The following is a 25934-nucleotide window of genomic DNA, read 5'->3' on the forward strand; positions in this document are numbered from 1 at the left end:
AGTGTAGCTTCAGTCTAAACCATAAGACCAAAGTAATCAAGAAGTAGTGGACATAGCTGGGCATGGTGGCACACGCCAGCACTCGGGGAGGCAGAGGCAGGCTGATCTCTGTGAGTTCGAGGCCAGCCTGGTCTACAAATCGAGTCCAAGAAAACCAAGGCTACACAGAGAAACTCTGTCTCAAAACAAAAGCAAAAAAGTGCCATACAAAGAACAAATCACTGACGGTCAACTGGGACAAAGCAAGTCCGCACGTGCTCTGTGGTGGTAGCATCAGGCCCTATGTAACAAATGGCTTATCAATTACCTGGTTAAAACTGATTACAGTTTAGAATAAATTTGCTCATAAGAATGTGAATAGGCCCACAGCTCAAGGGCTAGAGATAGAGAAGTCTAGATGGTGGAATATATAATATACTCATGAACTTTATATTATATATATTACATATATTATATATAATATAATCATGAATTTATAGGGAAGGACTTTGTTACGCACACAAAATATTAGTTACTATCAATTCCCTTACATAGTAATCACAATGATCGATTCAGGGCATTTACCTTCAAAGGATAAGAGCAGGAGTAGAACTTATCTCTGCTAATTAAAAAGGAAACATTTAAATACATCTTCACGAATGTCTTACCAGTTCTTGAAAGAGGACGAACCGTCGGAATGGGAACAACTAGAGCAGGCTGGGAGATGGGCGAGCCAGGGTACCATCCCCGGTGCCGCTTCTTCGGTGGGCCGGAAATGAACATGTTAGCTGAGAAGAAAAAGAAAAAAAAACATCTTTTTTAGCAATGGGGAAGAAAGGAAGATTATCAAGGGATTGTCGGGCCTTTCTTTTGACCTCCTGGGAGGAGGGAGCTAGGTCACTCTCCCATGGGCAACGAGCTAGACAAAGTCATACCAACAAACCAGTACCACATCGTAACCGCATGCTGCCTTGCAGTTTACAATTTTGAATGGATTATTTAATTTCATTCCATTACTTAATCGATCCCTCTTAAGTTGTGGGGAAAATCTACTTGGTAAGTGGAGAAAAAGTATCTAGTGTTATGCAGATCTTTTAGAACCGAATTCTGTACTTTGGCAAGTAAAAGACAGATGTGAGTTTTCAGAATATTTCACTGTAATTGTGATTAAACACTGACTTCCCAGTTAGGTTCTTTCGTGAAGAATTACTAACTTATTTGACAGTTACTGTTCACATCAATCATGAAATGTCAAAGTGCTGCATTTTAAGCAAAGGGAAGACTCTACAGTGTGTGTTGAGATAATCAATTGTCCAAAATCTGGGCTAAAGAGATGGTTCAGTTGGCAGAGTGCCACATAAGCATGGATCCACGTAAGGAAAGCCAGGCACAGAGGCACATGCCTTTAAAATCAATACTGTGCAGACAAGAGGACCCCTGGGGTGCACTGACCAACCAGTCTAGCTGAGTCTGTGGACTCTGGGCTCAGCGAGAGACCCTGCCTCAAAGGATAATGTGGAGATCTATAGAGGAAAACAACTAATGCAGACTGCTGGCCTCCACACACAAGCACAGACGCCTCCCCCCCACCCCCATACACACTTGTACCTTGGTCTATGGATGTGTAGCTAGGTCTTGGTGACAAAGAGTAGCTCCCGGGGCGGGATGGAGTGGAACCGGATGTGCCGCTCTTCCCTCCATGGCTACTGGTCCCATTTGCTGCTTCTGTGAACAGAGAAACAGCGGATCAGAACAGGTGTTTGGAGGACACTGTTTGAGAAGCAGCAGACATCTGGTAAACCTCACATTTGAGGGTCTAAGGAAATTTCATAGGTAGGACTCCTCCCCATTGCATCAAACCAACTACAAATATCAGACCAATTGCCTTCATTAAACTTCATTAAACATGTCAGGCATGTCAATGACTATAGTAAATTTAAAGATCAGATGTACCTAGGAATAATTTTCTGGGACCTTGAGAAATCTTTTAGAATTCTTGTTGAAGAAGTCTTTGGAGATAGTAGGTTAAAAAAAAAAAAGCTTAATTAATTTTAACTTGACCTCATGGAAAATTTCAAACATACAAAAGGAGAGAGAAGAGTATAAAGCATGTTTATACACGCACTGCGCAGGTCCAGCATTTATCTCATGCAGCCCATCTTGTTTCATTATACTCTGAACCTGATTCCTCTGCTCAGTCTCATAGGTGCTCCGGCTAGTCAAAGGTGACCTAGCCATCATATAATGTCATTGATAAGCACTTCCACAGTTTTGCTTAAAAAAAAAAAAAACGCTTTTAAAATACATCAGTAATAAAATTATTATGCTTAAAAACCAACAGTGATTAATAATTGAATGTCATCAGATCAGAAATAGTTTAAAGAAATGGCTTGTTCAAACTGGGATTAAAAAAAAAAAAGAACTGTATGTTTGAGTTAGGTGGCATATTCCTAAAGCTTTTGTTGAAAATAAGATTTACTTTTTTATTTTTAAGTGGGGTGTGTGTGTGTGTGTGTGTGTGTGTGTGTGTGTGTGTGTGTGTATTAGTGTCCCTGCATGTGAGTGCATGCATTCAAAGAGAGGTCTGGTACTGGGACTGAAGTTTCAGGCAGTTCTGAGCCTCCTGCTGTGGGTGCTGGGAACTGAACTCAGGTCCTCTGCAAAGGGTAGTACCTATTCTTAACCAGTGGCTGTCTCTCCAGCCACTTTAGGTTTCTTTTAATCTATAGCAATTCCCTTCCCACTCCCCCCAAAATATTTCTTGTCATTAATTTTTTTCTTTCGAAAATTCTGGAAGAATTTCCCATTTTGTGGATTTTGCCGATTCAACATCCCTAGTATCCCTGTGTCCACTCTATTTCTAATAAACTAATTGTTGGAGGCCCAGGAAAATTCATATTCATTTTTTTTCGAAAGAATCTCAAAGACAGCTGTAAGCTTTCACCAGGAGGCAAAGAGTGGACAGTTCTCTCTCTTCTGGGGATATTAAGAATGACTCGTGGGATTCAGAAATTGTCAGCCTAATTCTTTTGTCTTCTTAAAATGTCATTTTTAGAGTCCAGGTGTGGTGGCATGTGCCTTTAATCCCAGCATTTGGGAGGCAGAGGCAAGTGGTTCTCTGAGTTTGAAGTCAGCCTGGTTTACAAAGTGAGTTCCAGGACAGCCAGGGTTGTTAACATAAAGAAACCCTGCCTTGAAAACAAACAAACAAACAAACAAACAAACAAATAAACCTTCCTTTTTAATTATGTATATGTATGTGTGTCTCTGTTTGGGTTTGTATTCAAGCACGTGGTAACCAAAGAGGCTAGAAGCTGTCATCAGATCCCCTGGACTGGAGTTACAGGCTGTAAGCTGCTTGAAGCAGGCGCTGGGAACCAAGCCTCCACCCTTTGACAGAAGCAGCATGCATTCTTAATCGCTCTGCCTAATTCTTGCATTATGAAGTCAACTGGATGATTTTAGTGACTAAGATGATTGCTGAGCTATTACTTCATTAATTTTTTTCTCTCTATCATGAAAACTTGACTTTAGTTTGTTCATATTTAAAATCTAACTAGGAAATAAAAAACTGTAAGAGTTGCTGGGCTGGAGCAAAAAGCAAGGTGAGTTTTGTAAATTGTGATGGCTAACTTTCAGAATATATCCCCAAATGACAGCTTCTTTGCCTTGCCATCTCTTCTCCGTAAGCACTAGACTGTTCTAAGATTCCCTCCTTCGTTCCCAGCTTGCCTCATCCTCTATCTTTCATGACTGATATTAGTCGTGATGGATTTTACCCACATATTGGTACCTCTCCTCTATGCCATCCATCAGTGAGTAAGTGGTTAACAGCATCTCCTCTTTCTATAGCCCCTGTCTCAGGTGATGGCATCAGAAAGATGGTGTCAGCTGAGACATCGCTTCCTTCAGGCCCACCTTGGTCTGCAGGTCCATCTGATTTTATTTCCCGAGTGCTCTCCATTTTGCCTTCTGTTCTCCAATCTGGCTAAGGACCTGAGCACCTCTCTCTTAAACTAATGAAATGGCCTCAAGGCAGTATTTCTACCTCTTATCTCTTACATATTACTGCCAAAAATGATCTGGTTCAAATTCCAGCACCGCTCATTTCTCTGTGCCATAAGTTCAGTGTAAAGTCCATACTCTTCAGCCTGCCTTCCTATGGCTCTTTGTTAATTCTCCTCTCAGCCTCCCAGGTGCCGGGATTAGGGCTGTGCATTACCATACTAGGCCCTCCGGTTCTTCTTGTCAGGTATTTGTGCTGTTCCTGGAATATGAACTGTCCTTCCCCCATTGCATTGGACAGCATCTTCCTCCTCATTTAAAGACCAATCTCCTCTGTGTGTCCACCCTCAGTTCTCCCTGAAATGCTAGCTAGAACACACTGAAAAGATCTTCTTGTAAGTCTATCACCTTCACTGGATTATGAGACATTTGTGGTCAGGCATTATCGGTTTTCATAACCTCAGTTGCTAGTCACCGCAGGTGCGTAAGAAATGTCTGTCGAGTAGAATCAAGCTCTCGTTTTATCTCCTTGGTGCACCGAATGCCATTTTGACTCTTCTGGTCGGAACACAGAGAGAGAGCAAAGCTCTGTGCAACACTGCATTATTTTAGGCAGTTCCATGGCCATCTTCCACTGGCAGGTAGAAGGGACGTCCGTTTTCAAATATTTGTCAATTACATTTCACATAAGTCTTTTGATATTTACCAAAAAAAAGAAAGAGAAACAGCAAGGAAGGAAAACATCACCTGCAGCAAAAGTCTTCCCCACAGCCTGCAAAGATAAAGGCAGTGGTTCCACAACATTCCTGTTCCGGGTCAGGGCCTGAGCTCCGCTCAGATTGATGGCAGAATTAGCTGGACTGAGAGCCGGCGAATCTTTAAAACGAGAGAGGTTGTTTAAATTAGCAAGCTTCTATATATGCAGGAAAAAAGTTAAGTTGGCATGGGTGAGCTGAGAAACGGCAGAAGAGAGGGTTTGTTCTTCCCTGGAACCATTTAGATGTTTTAGGAGGGTCCGTTTCTATGCATTCAGGTTTGATTATTTTTTTATTTAAAAATATGTACTAGGAATTAGTGTATGTTTTGATGCTATTGTAAACACTGCAAACATATTAGTACACTTGATCCTTGTAATACTTTAGCACTTTAGGTCAAACTCGGATGGCTCATCACCGGGAAATCTACACTTCATATCCAAACTATGTGCATAGTTCCTTCAAAAACTTTTAATGAGATATACCTATCTCTGTACAGAGGAGTTTCTTGTGTGTGTATGTGCACGTGCCTATATGTATTCATATGTGTGTGAACACCTATGTTCAGAAGTATGCACGCGTGTGTGTGTGTGCGCGCATGTGTGTGAGTGTGTGCGTGTGTGTGTGTGTGCGTGTGTGTGTAGGACAGAGGTCATGTCAAGCATCTTCTTCAGTCACTCTCTGAGTGGATTTAAGGCCTGTCCCACAGGAATGGCTAGGGAGCTCATAAGGCCATATTTTGGAAAATGGCCACAGAATCAGACTGAGATCTATGTTTGCGTCTCTCTGCCCACAGATCAGTGAGGCTCCTAGTCCTCACCAGAGACCCTCCTTTGTGTGGTGGACAGGGTTAACCCAGACACTCCCAACTGGCCAAAGGGCAGGGAATAAGTGGTTGTAGAGTAGTCGGCCACGAATGGGACAGCCGTTCCCATGCCCCTCCCCCAGGTGCAGGGAGTATCATGGGAGGGAGGCTGGGGAGAGCTGGGGTGAAGCAGTGTCTTGTAGATACAATAGGACTCACAAACCCACAGCAGCTACAGCCACGTGGATCTGCAAAGGATCGGGGCAGTCATGGCTCCAGCATGATGGGGAGGGGCTCGTGAGCTCCCACCTCCACTGAGGAACTGTGGACAACTGATGGCTGCTAGGCAGAGTCAGTGGCTTTCCAGCTGTGGCCCCAGCTAGGTCTGCCCACTCCAGGGAACAGCTCCGAACCTGAACCGTGGGCAAATAGGACTCAGCAGGTGTTAAGGAGAAAAAAGGGATATGAGGGTGGGAGGAGCCAGGGGGTGAGGAGCACACTCAAGGGGAGGGGAGGAGCGGGAGATGCCAGGGATCAAAACGCACTGTGTGCATATACTGAATTCTCAAAGACTTAGTGAAACTATGGTATTTTAAAAGGGTGTGGAAGCAGGAGAGACGGCTCGGTATATAAAGCCGATAACTAACAAACTCGAAGATCCCCAGTACTCACCCAAAGAGTTAAACTCACTGGCATGCACACGGTAAAATATACTGCACTGTTATAAAGCATGCAATCTCTAAATTCATTGATTATATTTAGTACGATCTTTCAGGTTTAAATTATGTTTATAAAAGTAACTACAAATAAACTGCTCTGAAGAAGTAAAAACTTATACTGTGAAGTGTTTAAAATAACTAAGTGAACGGGGAGATAGCAAGTGCACATGGGTCGGAAGACTTAGTGATGCTAGGACGGCACAGCTGAAGGTTTGCTGCACTCTGCAGCAGTATTCCAACAGGCTTCTTCCAGAAACTGGCAAGCCAGTCCTGACATCCACATAGGAACACAAGGGACTCAGGGCAACCGGTATAATCTATGCCAATAGCAAAGCTAGAGAGCTTACTTTTCCATGTCAGACCTCATACAAAGCTACCGGCACTATACACACAGATAAGGCAAATAGCATTTAGAGTTTATATAAACCCTTTCAGCTCATGCTCAGTTGAACGATGAAAGGAGTGTTAAGAAAATCCACTGGATAAGAAAACATTTTTCCTCAGCCATTACTTTGGGGATAACTTTATCGCCCTATACAATGGTCCTCAACTGTCATACCACATATAATAATTAAATTTAAATGAACTTAAACGTAATAGTTAGGATTTCTGTGAGTTTGAGGCCAGCCAGACTATACTGAGAGCTCCAGGCTAGCTGGGGTGGCCTAGTGGGATGCTTTCTCTAACACTGAGTAAGAGCTACACATAGTAGCTAGAGCTATAACCCTCCCAGAAAACAGAGCGATGCCCACGACCTTGGGCTGGGCAATCGTCTCTTAGAGATGAGCCAAGAACATTAGCGGCGAGAGAAATCAGAAGGCAAATGAGATGGATTTGATGGATTCACCAGAAGACAAAACATAAATGACCTGAATTTCATGAAAACAGAAACAAACTTTGTGCGTCAAAGGACACAATCGTGACAGCCAGTGAACTGGGCATGGTGGCGCAGGCTTCTAACCCAGCATGGGAGGCAGAGGCAGGCGGATCTCGGTGAGTTTGGGGCCAGCCTGGTCTACAGAGAGAGACTTCCTGGATGGCCAGGGCTACATGATTAAACCCTCTCTCAAACCAACCAAACCAAACCAAAACAAAAACCAACCAACCAAAAAAGGTTTATGCCCCAAATCTGTGAAGTTCTCAGAAATCTGTAATAAAACACAACTAGCTAAAGGTGGCCAAATGAATTTCTTAACACACACACACACCAATCGATAAGCATAGGAAAAACTGCTAAACATAACTAGAGACTAGAGGAATGCAAATCAGAGCTGCAATGAGATGCTGCTTCCTCAGAGAACAGTGGAATAAAACAGGAAGCAGCATTGGCAAGGATCCGGAGACACTGGAGCCCTCAGTCATCGCTTGTCCAAGAATAGAAAGGAGCAGGCTTGTTGGCAAATGGTTCCTCCAGTTCGCCCAGGCATGAAATGAGAGAGAGTGAAAACACACGTTTATGCAAAGGAACTGCCTACACATGTTCAGAGTGGAATTATCTTCATTCGGTTGGTTGCTGGCTGAGAATTGAGCATGCTGCCCATAAAGTCCTCCAGTGAGCCCCAGGTATCCCTATACGTCTCCCAATGTTAACATGGATACCCACTAACTGATAAGAGAGAAACAAATTTCAGCTTGTTTAGACAATGGGATAGCATCCATCAGTGAAAGTGAAGGTGACAGCGCATGCTACAAATGAGTCAAATGAGAGAAGCCAGTTGGCAAATGTCAATAGAGTCTGGAGTCCAGAGTCAGCAGAAACAGAGGCTGATTCGGAGCTGTTCCTGGGTGAGAAGGGGTCTAAGCTCTGAGTGTGCGGTTTCTTCTCAGGGTGAAGATACTCTGCTGTGCATGGTGGTGCACTGGGGCAGGAGGACCAGGAGTTCCAGGGAAGCCTGTGCTTTATGTGAGATCACGTACCAATAACTCACTACATCCATGATGTAGTGCCTGAATTATATAAGGGCTACAAGGGCTGGAGAGACGGCTCACAGGTTCAGAGCACTGGCTGCTCTTCCAGAGGTCCTGAGTTCAATTCCCAGCAACCACATGGTGACTCACAGCCATCTAGAGTGAGATCCGGTGCCCTCTTCTGGCACGCAGGCATACATGCACACAGAACATTGTATACATAATCAATAAATAAATCTTAAAGAAAAACAAGAGTTACAAGCTGGGTGTGGTGGAGCATGGCTGCAATCCCAGCACTCAGGGAGGCAGACGCAGAGGCAGGCAGATCTCTGTGAGCTTCAGGTCAGCCTGGTCTACAAAATGAGTCCAGGACAGCCAATGCTACATACAGAAACCCTGTCTTGAGAAACTGTAAATAAATACACAGCTAGCTAGATAAATAAATGTTACACCCCCATATCAATAATACCATGATTCAAAATGCTGCAAGCACTTCTACAATATAAATAAACCTTAAAAAGAAAAAAAATGCTGTAAGTAAAATCGTAAGGCAGAGGAGCCATGTGTGAGTGACAGCGCAGACACTAGAAAGAAAACAGCTACTGCTCTTGCCCGGCGTCTCGCTGTGCAGCAGGGGCTGCAGAGGACAGCGCGGCAAGCTCCCTGTCTTGGAGAAAGTCTCCTGCGTGTCCACTTCTGGCTTTTCCAGCATTTTGTCTCTGGGCCTTCTTCAAGGCCATCAGAACCCCTGAATGCTGTAAACCAGTCCAGAAATGCAGGGGAGTGTAATTTGTCTCGGGGCAGCCCTCAGTTAGTTAATGCCTCAGCGATAGAACCCACGAAGGCCTTCGGTTTGCTTCTTCATGAATCTGACAGACAAAGAGCTTCTCGGGTTTTAAGAATCACAGAGAAAGCACTTGCTCACACTGGATTACTCCTGCTTCTAGAAACCACCTCCCAAATAAAATCTAATACTCAAGTTCTTATCTTAGGCTCTGATTCTGTTGGGACTCAAATCATATCAACAATTTAAGAAAGAAAAAGGCAAGACATAAAACAGACGTTACAGAAAAGCTGAAGAGACTCAGTGTCGATGAGGGAGACGTAAGTAAAAACCACGCTCGGACATCATTTTTCCCTATCAGAATAACAAGAATCCAAAGGTTCCCAGAATAAACTCTGTTAGCATCTTCGCAAATACAAACTGCCATGATACACTGGTCCCACCTCCCTGAGGATCAATGGAAATTATGTATGAGTACATATTTAGCCCAGCAACTTTGGGACAATGTTATGTAAATAAATAATATTATGTTAGCCAGGCAGTGGTGGCACACACCTTTAATACCAGCACTAGAGAGGCAGAGGCAGGTGGATCTCTGTGAGTTTAAGGCCAGCCTGATCTACAAAGTGAGTTCAGTCCCAGGACAGCCAGGGGTACATAGAGAAACTCTGTCTCAAGAAAACCAAAAAGGAAGAAAGAAAGAAACAAAAAGATGAGTTTATGTTACTCATTGCTGAATTATTTGGAAATATGTGAACACCCTCTGGTACTGGGTCAGGCTGAAGAATCATACTCTGAGGGCACGAGAACATACTTCACCACCACAAACCAGGGAGAAACCACCACCACATGTCTTTTGTTTTGTTTTAAAGAAAGAAAGAAAAACAAGCTGAGTGTGATGGGAACGCAAAGCCGGACAGATCTGCAGGAGCCTGCTGGTCAGCCGGAAGCCTGCTTAGAGGGCACCAGGCCAGTGAGAACCATCTCAGCAAATGAGGTGGCTGATACTCAAGGTCCTCCCTCCTCCTTTATTCCATGTATGTGACGAATGCTGAGAAGAAACCAGTAAAATGCAGACATCTTTTATATATTTAGCTTCATTCTGAAAAGTTCTGAATATTTAAACTGTGAAAATATGTGGTAAAAAAAAAACCCAAGGAGAGCAACAGAACCAGAAATTTGAACACAAGGGTCTTCCTAGAGACTCATACTCTAACCAAGTACCAGGCATGGAGATAACCTAGAACCCCTGCACAGATGTAGCCCACGGCAGTTCAGTGTCCAAGTGGGTTACATAGTAATGGGAAGAGGGACTGCCTCTGACATAATCTGATTGGCCTGCTCTTTGATCACCTCCCCCTGAGGGCGGAGCAGCCTTACCAGGCCACAGAAGATGACAATGCAGCCACTCCTGATGTGATCTGATAGACTAAGATCAGAAGGAAGGAGGGGAGAACCTCCCCTATCAGTGGACTTGGGGAGGGGCATGTGTGAAGAAGATGATGGGAGGGTGGGATTGGGAGGGGAGGTGGGAGGGGCTTACGGGGGGATACAAAGTGACTAAGTGTAATTAATAAAAATTTAAAAAATCTCATTTTTTCATGAAAAGGCTCTGACTTGTTCTTCGGTACACACCTCTCTGTGTTCATCTAGACCAGCCGTTCTCAACCTTCTTAATGTTGTGACCCCTCAATGCTGTTCCTTAGGCTATGGTGACCCCCAACCATAAAATGATTTTCGTTGCTACTTTATAACTGTAATTTTGCTCCTGTTATGAATCTTAACGAAAGAGTTTGATACGCACACCCTGACCTGTGAAAGGGCTGCGACCCATAAACCCGTATATTGAGAACTGCTGCTCTAGACTCTTTTGAAATAATATAATACAATTAAGTAAGAGTTTCAATTTGAACTGTTGAACGTTTCAAAATGCATAGTGTTAAAAAAATACAAAGATACAAATTCTATCCCGAGGAGTTTACAGCAGAAAGAAGGAAAGAGGCTTAGGGGTGGGCAGATATGCTAGCCAAAGTGTAACCACATTTGAAGAAAGTCCCTGGGCAGGGACGGACATCTGGCACAGACGGGGACAAGTCTAAAGCATATTGGGAAGAGCATGTTACCTATTAAGGTCAGCTGACTGATGCTTTCTCATACAAACTGCTTTCTAGACAGCTGTCAAAGGACAGAGGGGTTCAGGCGGTAGGGGACTGGAAGCCAAGTGATGAATCTGTGAGGAAAGGGGCCTCAGTTGGACGCAGCCTGTCATGAAACATTCAGAACACTCAAACGGCAGCAGAGCCTTAAACAGGAGACACAGCAAGAGGTTAAGCAGTCTGGGACTCGAGGCAGAGGCAGGCAGATCTCTGAGGTCAAGGCCAATCTGGTCTACAAAGCAAGTTCTAGGACAGCCAGAGCTACGCAGAGATCCCCTGTCTAGAAACCCAGGGCCCCCAGAAAAAGTATAGGGTAGAAACAAGGCATATCCAGGTCTGCTCAGGGCTGCTGTAGCAACCTCACATTTTTTTACTGTTTGCATGCATGAGCGTGTCCAATGCATGTGTGTATGAGAGAGCTGCACATACACAGTGCACATATGGAAGTCACAAGATGACCTTGGACGTCAGTCTTCCGTTTGGTTTTGAGACAGGGTCTCTCCATTCACAGCTGTGCATGCCAAGCTAGCTGGCTCCTGTCTCTCCTTGTCATCTTCCCATCGGGGCATATGAACTACAGACGTGTGCATTAATGCATCTGGCCTTTACATTGGCTCTGGGGATCCAAAGTCAGGTCTTCAGGCATGCTCATAACCATTTTTACCTCTTGCGCTACCAACCCGGTCCCTTCCCCAATCTTACACTTTAGAGAACACCCACTCAGAGGTTCCAGACTACAGCACTGTTACGGCAGACGACAGCAACCGTACAGTTGCTTCCTGGCCGCTGTACAGTGAGCAGCTGTGGCTCCAGCAGGTCGTTCTCACCATGATGTTCTGTCTCATCATAGGCCACAAACAACCATCAGCTGGCCAGACTGTAAGTTCTGAAATCACAAGCCAAAAGGAACCTTTGCTCTAAGTTGGTTGTCTCAGGCATTTGTTACAGAAATTATCTTTTTTTTTTCCCCCAGAGCTGAGGACCAAACCCAGGGCCTTGCACTTGCTAGACAAGTGCTCTACCACTGAGCTAAAACCCCAACCCCCTCAGAAATTATCAATGGAAAGCTGATCAACACAACCACTGTCCAAGCCAGTGGAGAAAAACCAAAAGCCAAACACTGTCAGCAACCAGTAGCTTCCTTTTCCCCTTTCCTAGCCCATCTCCTTCCTTCAGCTTAGGTATACTCACAGTGCCTCGCATGCAAGCCTGAGTGGTTGACATCTGTCCTTTTTCTAATGAAACAATACTGATAGACTCTTTTACGAATGACTTTTTTGTTCATTCATCTTGTCTGAGACTCAGTTTAGTGTTGGACAGATGGAGCTGTTTGCTTATTCTCAGTTCCACATATACTTCACCATATACATTTCTTTCCATTACATTACTGATGGACACTGGGGTTGCTTCCAGCTTAGTCACTTGTGAGAAACATTTGTGAAGAAGAGTCATGAAGACATATCCTGCAAGAATTTCTTTAGGGAATAGCTAGATGATAGAATGCACACACTTTCTACTCGATTATTCAAAAAATTACTTGCAAATTACCGTTGACCAACAGTTTCTATTCTGAATATTTAAAAGTTTTGCTTGTGTGTGTGCCAGCTTGTCTGTGCGTGCACCACATGCTCACAGGCACCTGCAGAAACCAGGCAAGGGTGCCAGCTCCCCTGGAACCTGAGTAACAACAGGTGGTGGCTAGCCACGTGCCTCTAGGTGCTGGGAACGGAATCTGGATCCTCTGTAAGATGAACAAGTATTCTTAACTTCTGAGCCATCTGTCCAATCTCATAATTAACACTTTACCAACAGTGTCTTTTATTTGTTTGTTTTTGAAATTTTGCCAACATTGTTTCCGTTGGCATACTTGAAATTACTGTGACTTTGCTAGAGACATAATAGCTTATCCTGTTTTGTTTTGTCTTTTCCAGTTTTTTTTTCCCCTTTTTTGTTTTGTTTTGTTTTTGAGACAGGGCTTTTCTGTGTATCCCTGGCTGTCCTGGAACTCACTCTGTAGACCAGGCTGGTCTTGAACTCAGAAATCTGCCTGCCTTTGCCCCTGAATGCTGGGATTAAAAGCATGCACCACCGTGTTTTTAACGTCGTGTTCCTAATCACCACAGTGGGTAATTATCTTTCCATGTGATTGTTAACTATTTAGGTTTCTTGTTTTATGAGGTACCTATTAATATAATTTCTCATATCCTTTTATTGATTTGGTTTTTTCCTATTAATTCATAGGCATTATTTTTCTTTGAAACTAGCTCTTTATCAATTTTACATATTCCCGTTGCTTCCTAATTTCTGGCATGGTTGTTGCTGGCATCTTTTAGTTACACTAATGAGATTTAAGAACAAAATGCAGAGAAGAGTTTTTCTGGACAAAAAAGGAACAAACTGAAAGTTATAGACAAGAAACGTGCATGAGTGTGCATATGTGTGTGTATGTTTGAGAATGCGTGTCTGTGAGTGTGTGTGTGTATGTATGTGTGAATGTGTGCATGAGAATGTATTACTTTATGTCTGTATGTGTGTGAGTATATGTATGTACGTGATGTTTTAAAAGGAAATTTGTGCCATTAAAGAGAAGCCATGCATCCAGTGCTATAGCAACAGGAAATGTACTTAAATGCATCTCGGGAATCAGCCAGACCCTACCATCACAGGCTCCAAAGCATAGAATTAAAAACTCATTTGGGAAGAAATTGCTCCTAGGATTCCCAGGGAAGTATTTTCCTGGGTTCTCTTCCCCAAGTACCCAGAGGCTGCTGATTCAAGGGGGGCCGGGTAGCTACTACTTAAGCTAGTAGCGACTTTGTCATCCGTATAGTCCAGGGTTTTCAGGCATAAAAAATGCAATGGTTACTGGCGTCCTAGTAATTTCTACTGAGACTCCAGAGAGAAGCCTGTGGGTCCAGGCAATGGGTAGCATGTTTGGCCTCGGAGATGATGATATAGAAAGCTATAAGGGTAAAAACACCTACTGGCAACAGAGACTCCAGAATATTAGAGGCACCAAACACAAAGAGTATCTGCCAAGGAAGCTGAAGGCAACCAGACGCGGACTCAATCCATGACGAAGCCGTGTGGCTTGCAAAGCAGGGCCACAAGGCAGTGTTGCACAGACCTGGGGCTTACATGCTGGCACTGCACACCGGGCAAGGAGCTGCACGAGCCAGGGTTTGCCTCACTGTGTCGCACGCTTTCTTTGGCCGAATGTCTTTCTATGGTCCTGTGCTTCCCTTTCGGGACGGGAACGTTCTCTCTGTGCCACCAAGTTTTAAAAGTATGTGATTTATTTTGATTTTAGAAGGGCTCATGGCTGATTACCTTGGAAATTTGGAACTTGGGAACAACATTAGAACTGTTCAGCTTATGGGAGCTCTTGAACTGCACTTCATTTGATATTCAGAGCCGGCCATGAACCTTTCGGGGAGGGGTCAGCGGCAGAATGCTAGGGCTTGAATCTGAAATGCCTCCCACAGGTAGGTGGCACTGTTTGGGGAGTCATGCGAACTCTGGAAAGTGAGCCTTGAGCGAGGGAAATAGGTCATACTCTCTGCTTCCTGGTTGGCCACGCAGTAAAAATAGCTCTCCTTGTCCATATATTCCTGCTGCTGCGATAGTCTGTCTAACCATATGAGGCCAAGCAATCATAGATGGAACCCTTTAAAACCAGACCAAAATAAACCTTTCCTCCATTAAATAAAATGATCTGGAACAACTGGAGCCACATATCAGAAGATCCACTCAGAACCTCACCTCATACCACACATAGGAATCAACGCAAAATGGCTCCTGGATTTCACTTCAAGAGTTAGAACAACAAAGTTCTTAGAAACAAAAGAAACATGGACACTTCGAGAGTTTGGGTTAGAACATGTTTCTTTATCTGCTCTTGAGTTCTTGTCCTGATTAAATACAGTGTGTATGTGTGAGAGACAAGTGTGTGTGTGAGAGACAAGTGTATACAATGTAGGTGACCACAGACACAGCCACTTTCAATGGTGAAAGAGTCCACTGGGATGGGTGACTAGAATCTAAGCAATCAGTGACGCAGAAATGTTGCATGAAAATAGGTAGGGGTGAGTTGCGGCAAGTCGGAAGAGCCAAAGCTTGGTGGGTGGTACTTGAGACGGAACCATGTAGGCCTTAAATGAATCCCTTCTTCCAATACTGCACAACGAATACTCACATTTAAGGCAAAGAACCCTGGGCTGCCAGCAGTCCAGGTATCTATAGAGAGGCGAATCTTAGTTTATCAGAAAAACAAGATATAATAATGTTCACCATAAGCCAGACATGGTGGCACACGCTTTTAATCCCGGGGAGGCAGAGGCAGGTAAATCTCTATGAGTTTCAGGCTACCCTGGCCTACAAAGGGAGTCCAGACCAACCAGGATGACAAGAGAAACTCTGTCCCTAAAAACAAAGCAAACAAACAAGTTTGCCATGATACCATAATGCCACCACGGACTCCTTACAGCTTGTTACATTCAGTCTGTGTCAGAAGAAGTAATGGCTGGTGTGTGCACACATGAGTGGATCTTTTTGGAAGTCTTCCTTGTGGCACCTTCTAGAGAGCCATTTTCTTCTGGTAAACTATCTGAATTGCACCCAAATCTGCTCTCAGTGAACCTCAGGGTCAGATTACCCCTTCCACCCCCACACAGAAACACTGAAATAACGTTTGGCCACTTGTGTTTACTGAGTCAGTCGGTGACCTTATCTCCCTCCTTGCTTCTGCCTCCTCACGGCACTGGGGGACCCCAGGCTTTGTAAAAGACTCCTTTCTCATTTCAGAACGACAACAAAAAAATTGTTTTCAAAATATATTTCCCGGTATGATTAATCTTAGTGCTTATGACAGATTAATATTTTTCCTTATTCTCAGGGGACAGCTTGTTAGTTATCCATCTAGCCTGCCTTGAAAGCTAGCATAGTTTATTGTTTTTTAATCCCTTCTACAAGTGGTTTTAAATCATGGGCATTGTTAGGCAAGAACTGGAACTGATAAGATTCTTAGAATAATCAACATTTGATATGCATTTATTGGAATAAAGTAAATGTCAATTTTTAACACCATAGTTAAAGTTTCCATTTTATTATCTCCAAGGTCTCAGGGCAGATAACATGCCATAAAAAACCATCAAATCACTAAAATAATATTCTAGGATAGCCATGCAGGCATGCTGCTGATGTAATGAAGACTGGTCTTTCAATGCCAGGAGCCAAATGCCAAACTTTTTTCTTTCTTGAATAGCTAGTGACATGATGTTCTTTCATTTATTTTAGAAAGAAATGGTCTGTCATCTTAGGTAATAGGCTCTGTCAAAATATACTAGACAGTTTAAAAGTTAGACCTTGTTATTCAGGATGAGGCAGAAAGATACGTTCTGCTGACATTTGCCTTGTTATACTTGCATTTCTGTGTACATACTCTAATACTCGCTTGCATCTTGTTAAAAGTACAGTTTACCAGATCATGAGAAGTACACCTAAAACCCGAAAGCAGCATGGTACGTGGCTATGAAGACTCCCCCAAAGTCAAGGACATAAGAAGTTAACATATCAGATGGGTAAAACAGTACCAACAAAGGTGCTGGAAAAGAATTCATACACTCTTTTGAAGTACTTTTCTTATTGCCTAAGATGTAGGCAAAAAGACCTATGTTACTCCTGAGTAATTTTCTCAAATAATCAATAGCTCATCAGCCTTCGGCATTGGTCACTTGGTTCCCCTGAAGTCCTCCCTGACCTCGGGTCCTGGCCAGTGTTGTATAAGGGAAGAGTTTTTAAAAGCTGGCCTCTTACCCAGTTTGTTCCCATCAAATCGGCCAGCCATTCCTAAGCACTAAGATTTTTATCTGGTTATTTGTAACTGAGCTCATGTAGCATTGAAAACTAGATCCTGGCTTCATCCCCTGCAACTCACAGTCCACCCGGGAACCTTGCTCATGCAGCTAGTCTGCTGTTCTCTTCAGTCATCCAAGGGGCTTTGGGGGTTGTTTGGTTTTTCTTTTTTTTTTTTTTTTAGAGGGCCTTGTTTTCCTGGTGGCCTCCATCCCCTCTGGCCCTTATGCCCTTTTCACCTTCTCTTCCATGGGGTTCGCTGACGTCTCCGAGTCATCTCAGGGTTTAAATAGAGTTCTGTTCTAGGATTCTAGTCTCCATGAGTGTGCCCCAGTGAATGCTGCCCTGTGGCTGTGCTTTCTGATCTCTGCATGCTCTCTACTGTCCAAGTCCCCCGGCGTCCCATTCTACGCTTTGCCTGAATCTTGTGTCCACTGTCAGTTCTTTGCTCCACTCTGGTAGGACTGTTGAGACCTATTCCTGGTTCCCCAGAGAATTACCGTCTCTATCTGAGTTCTGATTTTAATAGTAACTCAAGTTGGTATTTTTATTTTGTTTCTTATTTTTCAAGACAGGTTTTCTCTGTGTAGTCTTGGCTGTCCTGGACTTGCTTTGTAGACCAAGCTGACCTCAAATTCATAGCAATCCACCTGCCTCTGCCTCATGAGTGCCGGGATTACAGGTGTGCACAGCCACACCTGGCTTTCAAGTGGTATCTTAATAGTACTTAAATCCTAATGCATTTGAAAACATCTTGCCTGAAGCAGCTAAGCAAGTTCAAAGCTACTTCACAAATACATGTCTGTCCTCACAGTATCATGAAACTGCTTCATACCTGTCTGACTGAAGCCTGCTTTGTATCCGTTAGCTGTTCCGTTTTCTGGAGCCACGGCTGATGACACTGAAGAAATAGGTTTAGTGGAGTGGCAAATAGCAGAGGATTGTCGGCTTCTACATTCTAGGAGGGAGGAAAACATGTGATATGAAGGAGCCGGTTTTTATTTTAACAGGCAATGGGGGCACAAACCGTAAGATCTCATAGACAAGTTTCTGCCTCTTGGATGGTAGCATCTTTGCTAATTACTGCCTCTAACGGCCTGTTCAGACTGGTGAACAGTTTTCCTACACCAGGTGTGATGCTTAAGGCAAAGAGCAATCACAATTTTATGGCCCACAGATAAGTTCCCACACAAAAAGTGTCGGTAACCAGCACAGTCAACAAGACTGTGCTGGTTTTATGGGTAAGACAGAGGCTAAAATGTCAATAATTTATAAAGACATATTAAGCCTTTTTGATACCAGGTAACTTCTTGCTCATAATTTATTTAAATGCATAATAGTGACTTTGAAACCACCCATGCTGCTTTCAGACTTTTCTATTCAATCTTAATGAATATTCAAAGAGGAGAAATAAAAACTGTATACATAGAAGAGAAAAATTAGAAGCAAATGATTATCATTACTTCTTATTAAATGACATAGGTCAGTGGTATTCAAAGCAATTATTAATAATGCCATGGCAAGCTTTGCCTTAAGGATGTGATATTAATAGGGTTCTGAAGCTACTTTAAAAAAATGGCCTGTGGGGTAGTTCAGAGAGTAAGGCTGCTTACCACCAAGCCTGGCATAGAAGTTCAGTCTCTGGGACCACACAGTGAAGGGAGGCAACAGATTCCCACAGGTTTTTTTTCTTGGCATCCACATGTGCTGTGGCTGCACACACACACACACACACACACACACACACACACACATACACACACACACACAAGCGCATGCCTACACACAAACACACGCACGCACGTGTGCACACACACAAACATGCACACACACGAATCAATCAATTCAAGTGAAAGTGTTATCCTTCACTAGAGAGTGGAACTTCTTGAGCACCAAGGGTATTTATGCAAAACAAAAGCTAAACAAAACAGTTAAAGCCTAGAGAGATGCTGCTTATCTTGTTTCCTCTTTATTTAGGGTTTATGGCATTGGAAAAGATTTTCCAGAGGAAAATTGTTTAGACTTTGCCAGGATAAAGAGCTGTGAGTGATATTCTTAAGATTCAGTCCTTGTAAGATTTAAGCTCTGATGACAATGGCTTGGGACATGTAGCATCATTTCCCGTGCCTTTATATAATGTCACCTCAGATGCAGCCAAGAGTAATTATGGTGGAGGCCGCAGAGACAAATGTGCTACTACAATTAGATTTATTATGCTATCCCATAGTCAAGTAAAAAAAAAAAATCTGTGTAGGCAAGAACAGTAAAGACAATTATTTTATGGAGAAAAAATTCTCAGTGTCAAAGAAACTGCATCAGGATAAAGCTGTGGCAATTACTACCAAGCACATGAAGATGCGGCTTGCTACAGATTGTCGAGCTAAGCTGTTGCTAATTCCAAAGAACAAAACTGTCCACCCAGTCACTCGCTTCCCCAGGCATCCAGAAGACCGCATTGCTATTTGGGTTATGTTTTGGTAAAATAAAAATAGAGAAATGTAATTGCTGATGATTACTATCAAACTGAAATAAAGCAACGGGAACATTTTACTCTCAGGTTCTCTCTATGAAGACATCCAGAGATGCACTGCCCAGCCCCGGGGCCGCATGCCTTCTCTGGAGAAAAACAAGAGCCTTGCACTTTACTAACTTTCCTCTACTCAAACGCTTCACTTAATTATAACAAGGGGCAAGTCAAGCGACCTACCGGGGCTTCACATTTTTGAGCAGCCTTTTGAACTTGAGCTATTTATCTGCTCCACACCTGTCCTCTGAGCGCTGCACGGGTCACTCGTCAGCACCGCAGAACCCCCTCCCGCCGGAGTCTGATTACCTTTCCAGCAGATGAGAGGTCCCTTTGAGAGCACGCCCTGGGAGGTTCTGACTAGGTAGTACTTTAAGTGCTTCTGCTTCTTTGGCTGGGTGGTGAGCTTCAAGTTAATGTGGTTGGAAAATTCTGTGAAATAGCGAAATCCTCTTTCTCCACAACCGATACAGTTTCCGGAAAACCCTGAAAAGGGGAAAAGCCAATGTTACTAGTGGCCTTGTAAGTTGATACTGTACTTATAAATGTAAAAAGTATAAAAAACATTTACAGTCTATGAACCAACAGTCTCAACTTTTAGGAAATACTGTTTTCGGCAGAGTCTTCCCGACCCCCATCCTTACCTTTCGTTTTTAAATTCTTTAGACACAATTGCAAAGAAACCAATGCTTATATAAGCTAGTACTCAGTTCAAAAAGGAAAGTTAAGATTGCTCCAATGCTGTTTTCTAACATGAAATTCACAGTCAAGGTATTACAACAGAAGAATCATTTCTATAACACAACAAGGCTGGGAATACGTTAAATGCCACTATAACAGGAGAACGGCTAAGAAAATGAGTAGTAAGTATCATGTACGGAATTTAAACAGTGTATAAAGACAGGAGAATTGGTTTGGGGCTGAAGCGTGTAGCTCAGTGACAGGATGCCTGCCTAGCTGTGTAAGACCCTGAGACAGAGCCCCAGCCCTTTCCTGGGAGAGGAAGGAAAGAAAGAAGGGAGGAGAAAGGGAGGAAGTGGGGGAAGGTTTGAAGGAAAAGAAAGATGAAAAGAAACACATTTTTGTCTTAAAGCTCTTCGTGTTTTCATCCTGAATGTTCTTTTCTTAAGAACCTACTGAGGAGAGACAATGTCAAAGAATATGCTATACCTAAATGTCATCTTTATGAAGCCTGTCACTTTGTATAATGAATTAACAACTGTGGGCATAAGGTTATAGTGTAATTCAAATGCTGATTTCTGTACCTCTCATATCTGGTTGCAAACCTTGTTCTGAGAATCTCCTGGCGCATTGTTATATAAACTCTGCTCCCCAATTGTCCCCTGATCTGCCAATAAAGCAGCTTACAGCCAATCATTGAGCAGGGGAGAGAGTTGGGCTGGACTTCCTGCTAAGCAGGGAAAAGGAGTTGGAGGAGGAAATAGGGGATTCAGCTGGGGAAAGGGCCAGAAGACATCAGCAGAGAGGAGCTGCAGCAGAAAAAGCTACAAAGTGCAGGTATCTCTGGGATGTAGGCTGGGAGGAAACCAGATTTGCTTAGAGGGTTAAGAATAGAGTAATAACTGCTCAGTTATTGTGTTGTAAAGTTTATTATTAAGCAAATATAAAGGAGTTTCAATTATTTGTGTGATAGCTGGGTTAGGAGAGAAACAAACATAGTTTTATAAAAATAACTTTAACAAAAATAATAAAAACTTTAACTTAAAATATCACTGTTTTATTTTTATTACTTAAAATTATTTAATCATTAAAAACTTGCTATTGATTATTCTAAATATATATTAAAGAGCCTGTGGGTCCTACTCTTGGTTTTTTTCCTGGCTCACCACAGTAGCTTTTCCCAGAGACCTACAGTTTATGAATGTATGCTAAGTAGCTGACCCAATATGGGACAGTTAGAATCTCTCTTCTAGAATTTTATCTAGATAGTACTGGACCTTAGATTTGTAAGGGTTTGTAAAATTGGAACACATATGTGGTTCATCTCAGCTACACATGAACACCGGTTTTGGAGAGAATAAGCTGAGGACTGTGAACAGGAAGCTGGAGAGCACAAGAGAGAAGGCAGCATGGACAAATCTGTGTGATGCTGAGTTCCGCCAGCTAGGCACGGGCTCTGTGAACTTCCCATTTCTTCTTTATTCACCCCTCTTTACTCACCTGAGCTTCTTATTTTTTATATTGAATGCCTGAACAATCCCTTTGACTAATTAAGCAGACTGAGACTCTCAGTGGCCTGGCTGGAACAGATGTGGAAAGGGAAAATGGAGAAGGCTGGGAGCATGAGAACCCATGCACTGCTTTATGAAAAACCAGCCGTCAGCACCTTTAATACACAGAAGAAGGGAAAACCAGTAAGACAGTGAGTTCTGCCACTCACACCTGAGGAAACAGAACATATGCACATCATACAGATGAACAGGACAAAGGGCGGAGACAAGGAACCTTACATCCTGTGTAAAGACCATGTACCTGTCTACAGCAACTGAAAGTAAAACTGCTGACAAACTGGTAGTTTTCAAGCCCCGAAACCAACCTGCTCTATATTAACAAGGACAAAGAGAGAAAGAAAGGCCACAAGGATAAAAAGAAAATTTTACAATATCTCTATTGAAGAATGCCAGTGATTCAAAGCACTTATAAATGGGCTGCCAATGTTATTACTCTAACAGTTATTTACTAAACACCTTCTGGTATAGACTAGAGGAGAATGATGAGTGAGAGATAACCACAACATCTGCTTAATTAATAATTTAATTATTAGTTTATTTCTGTCATTTTATTAAGTAATGGGCATTAATATAAATGACTTGGAATGTATTCAGAGCATTGTAGCAGAGAATATCTGTGCATTTCTCAATTGTTGAAATCAAGGCCAATAACAATAAATAAAATGACTGTTTAGTTCACCAAGTTCCTGTAGCCATCCATCCATCTATCCATCCATCTGTCCATCCATCCACCCATCACACATCCATCCCTCTGCATATCCATCCATCCAATTATCCATCCATCCTTCCATCCAATTGTTTATCCAACGGCCCAGCCATCCATCTGTCTGTCCATCCATCCAACCAACATAATCTGGCAGTGCTTTTTGTCTTAGGAGAATCCTTCTAGTCATGAAGAACCATTGATGGATTTTGTGTCATTTTCAGGGTTTTTAGTCAGAACTACACCTTATCTGTTCTGATGCGAGAGACTATAATTCTTTTAAAATACACAATATGTTTTCCAAATTGTTCTGCATCACCAATGCTTCTTATGTGAATGAGTGAAAGGACTGTCCCTTATCACTTATGTGTGGCCAGGTCATAGCTTAGCTTAATTTTTAGTACACAGACTATTCTGAATAACTCCTGCTGAGTGAAGAAATGAGTGGTCAGACCTTTGTTAATTTACTACAGTGAATAAGCTTTACCATTAAATTTCTGAATTAAACTATATGCTTAAATTCATTAAATAAAAAGTGAATGCTCTATTGCTGTTGGTGTTCAGTTCTGGGGTTCAAACTGAGGACCTCTATCACTGAGCTACACCTCCAGACTTCATTTTTTAAATTCTTTATTAATTACACTTTATTCACTTTGTATCTCCCCCATGGTTCCCTTCCTCCTCCCATCCCAATCCCTCCCTTCCTCCACCCCCTGGATGCATGCTCCTTCCCAAGTCCACTGATAGGGGAGATCTTCTTTTCCTTCCTTCTGATCCTAGTCAATTAGGTCTCATCAGGAGTGGTTGCATTGTCTTCTTCTGTGGCCTGGTAATGCTGCTCCCCATTCAGGGGGAGGTAATTAAAGAGCAGGCCAATCAGTTCATGTCAGAGACAGTCCCTGTTCCTATTACAATGGAACCCACTTGGATACTGAACTGCCATGGGCTACATCTGTGCAGGGGTCTTAGGTTATCTCCATGCATAGTCCTTGGTTGGAGTATCAGTCTCAGGAAAGACCCCTGTGCTCAGATTTTTTGGTTCTGTTGCTCTCCTTGTGGAGTTCCTGTCCTCTCCAGATCTTACTGTTTCCCACTTCTTTCCTAAGGAAATCATGAAATTTGCAGGTAAATGGTGGGATCTGGAAAAGATCATCCTGAGTGAGTTGTCCCAGAAGCAGAAAGATGCACATGGTATATACTCACTCATATAGACATATAATATAGGATAAACCTACTAAAATCTGTACACCTAAAGAAACTAATCAAGAGGGAGGACTCTTGCTAAAATGCTCAATTCCTATCCAGAAAGGCAAAGAGGATGGACATCAGAAGAAGGAGAAAAGAGGGAACAAGTCAGGAGCCTGACACAGAGGGCCTCTGAAAGGCTCTGCCCTGCAGACTATCAATGCAGATGCTGAGATTTATGGGCAACCTTTGGGCAGAGTGCAGGGACTCTCAGACTTCATTTTTTAAAAACAGGTCTAACTGTGCAGCCCAGGGTGACCTTGAACTCTTGATCCTTCTGCTTTTCTCTCTGGTGCTAGGATCATAGATGTGTGCACCTGTGCCCAGTATGTATTTTTGACACTCGTAGGAAACATGAAAATGACCAATAAGTGTTAACCAATAGACAGCTCTGAACTATAATTTAAGAAGATTTCATATAATCCTGGCAGAGGCAGGTGGATCACTTGTGGTCTACGTAATGAATTCCAATTCAGGGCCACACAGCAACATCTTGTCAAGAGAGAAAGAAAGAAAGAGTGAGGAGTGTTGAGGAAGGGAAGAGACTCTATATAGCGGACTTTAGGGTCACTTTCTGTCTTCCAATATTGACTAATGTTTTTCAAGGCTTTCTGATCTTAAATAATTTGGATGACTACATCAAACTAAAACAAAATCAACTCACAATTAATTCTGTGTCTCCATTTATTTATTTATTTATTTATTTATTTATTTATTTATTTATTTATTTATTTATTTATTTTTCAGTGTTTCAAGACAGGGTTTCTCTCTGTAGCCTTGGCTGTCTTAGACTCACTTTGTAGACCAGGCTGGCCTCAAACTCATAGAGATCTTCCTGCCTCTGCCTCCCCAAGTGCTGGGATTACAGATGTGTGCCACCAAGCCTGATTTTTTTTCTTTTTCTTTTTCTTTTCTTTTTTTTAACTGATATTTACACTTTAAAGGTATGAGCCCATCTAAATAAAAGGAATTCTGAGAAGTAAAACGTCTACAAAAACCAGCATCAAAAGAGTAACAAAGCTCATATACCTACCTACTTGTCTTTTTATTACAAAACAAATAAATAACCAGTTAGGTGTGGTGGTGTGCACCTTTAATCCCAGCACTATGGAGATAAAAGCAAGTGGATCTCGATGAATTTGAGGCCAGTCTGGTCTATTTGGCTTTCCAGGCCACCCTATCTAGATCCAAAGCAACACAGTGAGATCCTGTCTGTTGTAGTTAGGGTTGCTATTGTTGCAATGAAACACCATGATGCAAAGCAAGTTGAGAAGGAAAGCGTTTGTTTGGCTTATGTTTCTACAACATAGCCCATCACCAAAGGAAGTCAGGACAGAAACTCAAATGGGGCAGGAACCTGGAGGCAGGAGCTGATGCAGAGGCCACAATGGATGCTTACTGGCTTGTTCTTCAGGGCTTACTCAGCTTGTTTTTTTTTTTTTTTTTTAAGAAACCAGAACCACCAGCCCAGGGATGACATCACCCACAATGGTCTGGGCCTTCCCTCCCCCATCAATCACTAATTAAGAAAATGTCCAGAAAAAAGAAAATGTCCTACCTTTGGATCTTATGTAGACATTTTTTTTTTCTATTGAGGGTTTCTCCTTTCAGATGAGTCTAGATTATGGCAAGTTGATATAAAACTAGCCAGGACACATCTCAAAACAAGGCAATAACAAAGCCTACCCAAAACACCAAATCCACTCTTTTTTTTCTCATGATGTAGTAGAGTTATTTTGTGAAAAGCCAAGATTCTAAGCCATACCAGGAAGTAAAATAATTCTGACATATTGTTAAACATTTAATAGCATTTTCATATTTTTTGTTATTTTAGGTGAATTGTTTATAAATGTAAAATGAGAACTATCTGTTAGTTACCTTTTGGTCACTGTGATAGACTGATGACAGAAATAGCACAAGGGTGGGATGGTTTATCTGACGTAAGGCTCAGGGGATGCTGATCAAGGAGGGGAGGAAGAGGCTGGAGCAGCTCCTGGCTGAGCAACAGCAGTGTGAGGCACCCGTTCTATTGTAGGAGCTCTTCAACCAGGCCCTACTTCCTAAAGGTTCCACCACCCCTCAGGACAGCTCTACCCGGGGAAACCAAGTGCTCAAACAAAAGAGCCTGTGGGTCCCATTTTAATATAACTTCTATTGAGTTCTTTGACAATTTCATATATATGAAATACATTCTGATTACTATGCTCCCCTCTAATTTCCCTGATGGAGACATTTTACATTCAGAC

The 25934-nt window shown here is 42.6% G+C and overlaps 1 protein-coding gene across 1 annotated transcript in view; it reads right to left on the reverse strand.

Moving 5' to 3' along the window:
• Greb1l (GREB1 like retinoic acid receptor coactivator) overlaps positions 1 to 25934 on the reverse strand; it is a 234634-nt gene that overhangs the window by 62253 nt on the left and 146447 nt on the right. The window contains exons 6-10 of the mRNA XM_055625276.1: positions 19798 to 19974; positions 17800 to 17922; positions 4732 to 4860; positions 1588 to 1704; positions 648 to 767 (exon numbers count right to left, since the gene is read on the reverse strand). Of these exons, the coding sequence (XP_055481251.1) occupies positions 648 to 767; positions 1588 to 1704; positions 4732 to 4860; positions 17800 to 17922; positions 19798 to 19974 (666 nt within the window). The remainder of the gene's footprint in view (positions 1 to 647; positions 768 to 1587; positions 1705 to 4731; positions 4861 to 17799; positions 17923 to 19797; positions 19975 to 25934) is intronic.

The sequence above is a fragment of the Psammomys obesus genome, unplaced genomic scaffold (assembly GCF_907164565.1).
Source record: "Psammomys obesus unplaced genomic scaffold, mPsaObe1.curated_primary_1811, whole genome shotgun sequence".
Taxonomy (NCBI): Eukaryota; Metazoa; Chordata; class Mammalia; order Rodentia; family Muridae; genus Psammomys; species Psammomys obesus.